At 33.8% G+C, this 5,136-nt stretch overlaps 1 protein-coding gene across 2 annotated transcripts; it reads right to left on the bottom strand.

Moving 5' to 3' along the window:
* Positions 1 to 497: 497 nt before the first annotated feature.
* Positions 498 to 3,549, bottom strand: LOC125208619 (sabinene synthase 1, chloroplastic-like). 2 transcript variants are annotated; one of them, XM_048108271.1, is made up of 7 exons: positions 3,300 to 3,549; positions 2,776 to 3,052; positions 2,288 to 2,678; positions 1,982 to 2,200; positions 1,567 to 1,705; positions 1,228 to 1,476; positions 498 to 963 (listed from the first exon to the last, which is right to left on the bottom strand). In XM_048108271.1, exons 1-7 carry the CDS (start codon positions 3,531 to 3,533, stop codon positions 673 to 675), a joined length of 1,800 nt encoding a protein of 599 aa, XP_047964228.1. In that variant the 5' UTR covers positions 3,534 to 3,549; the 3' UTR covers positions 498 to 672. The 2 variants fall into 2 exon arrangements, with proteins under 2 accessions (XP_047964228.1, XP_047964229.1); XM_048108272.1 differs by having other exon boundaries at positions 1,627 to 1,705.
* Between the last annotated feature and the right edge of the window lie 1,587 nt (positions 3,550 to 5,136).

The following is a 5,136-nucleotide window of genomic DNA, read 5'->3' as shown; positions in this document are numbered from 1 at the left end:
ATTTTATTAATTAATTTTTAAATTGTATATGTATTTTATTACGTTATAAGATGTGCAACAAATGGCTCCAAGCAAGGCAAACGAGTTATTTTATCTTCGAGTTTTGTTGAAAAATGAAATGAGTAGTGAAACTTTGAAGATTTTAGTTTGTAATGAAGAGGTTGCTAGTTCTTTAAATTCTGAAGTTAATATAATATATATTAAGAAGATATAAAAAATTACGAGTAACTACCCATTTGTATTATCCAATACTGTTTTTATCTTCTATGATTTAATGCTAGAACATTATATTCTGATTAATTGTTTCAAGTTTCTTCTGGTTCTGATTTGTATATATTTGTAATCCTTATTTAACTAAAACTTTGTTACTCATTTTGTTTACAACTTTCATATAATATTAATTCTAATTTTATTTAATTAATTTGTGATGTAAATCAATGTTTTAAATATATATTAGTCCGTGCATAGCATCGAGTGTAATACTAGTTAAAGTAATATATATAATAATACTAGGAGTTGGACCATGATTGGATTTAGGAAATACATTAACCTTTATACAAATTCAGCAAGTATCTTGCTAATCATGCCATATATATACATATAATATAGCATGCCTGGGCTATGTAAGTAGATCAAGCCCCACATTAAAATTGTTGATTGCCAAATAAGTACTCAGGTATATGGCTGAAACAGCAAGCCACTCATCTGTTGATGTATTCCTGAGTGTTGCACTCCGTGACCATCTCCGTCAAGATATATAAACTGCGCCGCTCTTCCAAGATTAGCCGCAGCCGCAACCAAATCATTTGGAAACGGACAACCAGCTGCCACCTCCGTGTTCATCTCCTTCCATGCCTCCCCAATCAGAAACCTCACATGGTCTCGCGCCTCCTCCTCCGAAGCATTTCTGTCCTTCATGTGACACTGGATTGCTTTCGGCACGTCCCCTCTCTCCAGCTCGTGCTTCATGTGATGAAAGAAATACCAATAAGATAAAACATTCAAAAGCATATAAATTACTCCATCTGTCCATATGTAGTAGCGACTTTTCTTTTTAGCACGAGATTTAAGAAATTATATTTAAAGTGAGTTAAGGGAAAGGAGAATAAACTATGAAAGGAAAAAAGGTAGAGAGATAAAGAGAAAATAAAGTAAGACAAACCAAAAAAAATGCTCAGATACACTAAAGTGGAACAATCCAAAAAAGAAAATAAATTATTTAAGTACCTGAGATGTCCCAAGATCATCAGCAAGCCTTGAAATCCTTCCTGCTAAGTAAAGTATGTTGTGATATTGGTACAAGCTGTCGATGGCCGTTTTGTCATCTCCATTTGCGAATGTGAAATATAGCTGCGATATTAAATTAGGAGATCCTATTGAAATCTTGGCATTGTTGAGATATTCTTCTAGGCTTGGTGTATATCCATTGTAGTACCACTTTGCCTCTTTCAAATATGTTCCAACCAAATCTATCCACTGCAAGAGAAAAAAATATATTGGTACCAAGAATCAACATGATTTCTTTCATTTCACAATGTAGAGAGAAATGAAGGTATGTATATGTACTGATTTCTGTAGATAGGGGATACAGATGAAATGTTGCTCTTTGAGAACATGGTATGCCACCTCAGAAATGTAGTTGTTGAGTGCCAAATAAAAAACTTGCATGTAATATGGTAGTTGGGTTATGGATTCATTGTCCCATCTGAAATTTAAATTCAATTGGTCAATCCATCAATTCTTCGATTCAATTGACAACTATCTTAAAGTGACAACATATAACTATGTCAACAACTTACGTATGGATGTCAACACGAACACATTTGTATTGTCAACTAAATGTAGTTGTATACCTTTGGTTGAAATCGATATTTACATACTGACATACAAATGTCTTTCATGTTGACATCCATAACGTAGGTTGTTGACATAGTTATCAACTAATCATATCCGGTGTGCTGTCAAAATATATATTACTCACCTCCCAATGATGTCTGTAAAAAGTTGCAGCTCATCTAGGGTGCCATACACATCATAAATATCATCTAGAACTGTTATCAGCATAATAAAAATAGCAGCCATTTTTCTCTGAGATCCATAGTGATAAGGCTCAAACATTCCAACTCCCCAAAAGAAGGATTCCACAATCCTATCCCTTGCAAATGGTAGTTTTTCAGCAAAGCCTGTATTACTCCACCATCTATAATGCCACCAAACAAAATTAAATAAATCAATTAATTAATTAATTAAGAAATAAATGAACATCAATTCTCAGTGTGATATATACCTCCAGATATCTTTCAATTCTTGTTGATATGTTCCTTGCATGGTATTGAAGTCGAGTTTCGCAAGCTTGAAAATGTGTGGATTCTTGTCTGGTCTTCTCGCGTAAGCATCTAAGAACCATCTTGCCTCAAGTCTTTGAACCCTCCAGTGAAGAGGAAGATCCAAAGAGTGGCGAATCCACGATAACAGATTTTCGTCAATTTCATCGCCACCATCTTCATCAAGCTTTTTATGCAGACATTTTGTGGAAAATTGCCTTGCTAGCTCCAATGTATCTTCACCTTCTCTCAATAGGAATGATGCTTCGTAAAGTTGTAACATTCCTTTCGTATCGTGGCCGAGGCTTGCCTTGAAATCGCTACCCTTCTCGTTCTTGAAACAATCGAATACCTCTGCGATTAAGATTAAGATCATATCCTATATTTAGATATAATACTCAGAGAAATAAAATATGTTAAAAGCACAAGTTGTAACAAGTTTTAGTACCACCTTGGGGAACATTGATACCATGTTGTCTGAGAATTCTGAATCCAAGAGCGGTGAAATACAAATCTTTTTGATCTTCTGCTTCATTATTGTGGAAACATGTGTTACCACTAAATATAAAACTTAAAATCTCCTTAATCTCATCTTGAAAGAAATAAGATAGTCCAAGATATTTCAAGTCATCAATCAACTCCAATTGATGAACAGCCTCCATTTTATCATTTAGCATTATCTTCACTTGCACAATCAACTCAGCTTCCCTTTTTAAGTCTGTCTCCTCCTATTTAAATATTCATATAAATTGCATTAGTTGTGACTAAAGTACTCCCTCCGGCAATAAAATGTACAATGTGTCATATTTTTATATATTTATTTTGTTATAAAATGTGAGTGAAATCAGGTCTACTCGCCAAAAATAGTAATGGTAAAATGAAACATTATGGCAAACTAGACGAAAATGGAAAACTAGAACATTTAGTGGCAAACAGAGGGAGTACGTATATATATTTAGAAACCAGTAATCATACCTTATAGCGAGTGTTGAGAGACTGAATGTAACTGAAATCCCAGAGGGAAGGCTCGTAGTTTCCAGAGCGTCGTATTTGATGAGCTTCTTCAAGTGGTGTGGAGCAACGAGCCTTGAGGAGAGCCACGGGTGAAGTACGAGAGACACACCGCGCCTTTGAAGCTCTCCTATGCAAGCCATGGAAAGACTTTACTGGCTTCCTAAGGATGGATACTTGCATGCTAATGGTAGACATATTTCAGATCAGCTGTAATTTTTTTGCTTTCTGTTTCTTGGTAATTTGATTTCGCTTCAATATATATAGGATTGTGGCTGGCTGTAACCTTGATGGTTGGCTTTAGTTTATCCTTAAATTATTGAAACTTTATGTATAAAAATAATCTGATGTATAAAAATAAACTATACATAGGAAGGTGCAAAACGAATCAAATCCAATTTCATTATATGGTCATTGATGCAAACTGAAATAAAATATACTGATTCACGAGATTCATGTCCCTTAGTCGATGGTGCACATTAAAATAAATATATAGCCTACGTGTTTCATGTGTACAAATGAAATTTATAACTCATCTAACTAATAATGAAGCCTTAATAATTATCATTCAATTATTGGAGAAGAGTATAATCATGCACTGAATAATTGCAGTTGTATTATTCTACAATTTTGGACTAAAAATGAAAACAAAACAAGTAGTAAGTGATTAAAGTAAGGATGTTACTCATCACTTCAACAACCAAATTAGCTCCTCATTCGTTTCTTCTTTCTACCGTAAGAGTAACTACAAAATCAAACATCTCGGAAATAAACACAACAAACTAGGCATGCAAGAGCTAAATGTATTCGTACAATAAAAGAACAAAGGGAGTTCGAAGAGTCTGGTTTACTACCTTAACAAGAAAATAAATGAGCATTAACTTGTTTGCAAGAAATAAATTCTACGAACATTCACACAATAAACATAAAAATGTACTCTTGGTATAGAACGTAAATGCATAACAAATAAAAGACCACGGCTTAAGCACAACTAACCTCCACAACAGTGAAGTAAAATCAAGTAACACAAGTTCGAAAAATGCAGTAAAATCAGGGACGGAACTAGAAATCCAAATAAGCCGGTGCTGAAATTTTAAAAATAATATATATATTTAAAATAGTATTTCAAAAATCTTACCTTTCCTACTTATTTTTATAAAATTATAAAATGATAAATACACAAATAAATAATGAATTTCAAATGTAAAAATATTTTTATAGTATGTGATAATATTCATTCAAATTATGAAGTTTAGTACTCCCTTTGTCCCGTGTTACTTGCACTCTTATATTTCGGTTCGTCCTAAACTACTTACATTATTTATGTTTTAAGTAAGAATCTGTAACAACCCGAGTTTTCTTGCACTAGTTTTGGAGTATAAAAAAAAATTTGACAAAGAGACGATTGGAAATAAAGTGCAGGGAAATTTATATTTCAAGGATAAAAGTAAAGGCTATGCTTTTACTAAATAAATATGTGAGGAATAAGATATACAAGAATGTTGGAGATACATCTAGCACATGTTTACATATGTGAGAGTGACAACACACACATCTATTCAACACCCTTTATCCTACAACACTAATCAACAAGTTTGGAAGCTAGCTATTTTGGTGATGGAGCCAAGGGATCTCTAGAGGAGCATCTTCTTTCTTTCTCCCTCACTCTCTTTCTCGATTAGGGAGCAGCCACAAGACTCCATAGCTCCAGCCATGTACCTGCAAATTAGCACAAAAATGGGGTTAGAAGATGACTCACAAATAACAAGGAAGGGAGGCACAAGCTCAAATAGGAAAGTGG

The sequence above is a fragment of the Salvia hispanica genome, chromosome 2, assembly GCF_023119035.1.
Source record: "Salvia hispanica cultivar TCC Black 2014 chromosome 2, UniMelb_Shisp_WGS_1.0, whole genome shotgun sequence".
Classification (NCBI taxonomy): domain Eukaryota; kingdom Viridiplantae; phylum Streptophyta; class Magnoliopsida; order Lamiales; family Lamiaceae; genus Salvia; species Salvia hispanica.
Note: the sequence above shows the minus strand (reverse complement) of the source record. Positions and strands in the feature narration are given on the sequence as shown.

Bases quoted from the DNA above. Each gene is read 5' to 3' on its own strand.
- LOC125208619 (XM_048108271.1), bottom strand. From the start codon at position 3,533: ATGTCTACCATTAGCATGCAAGTATCCATCCTTAGGAAGCCAGTAAAG. The intron at 2,201-2,287 runs GTATATATCACA...GTGGCATTATAG, and splicing joins GAATTGAAAGATATCTGGAG to ATGGTGGAGTAATACAGGCT. The intron at 1,706-1,981 runs GTGAGTAATATA...TTTAAATTTCAG, and splicing joins TTTACAGACATCATTGGGAG to ATGGGACAATGAATCCATAA.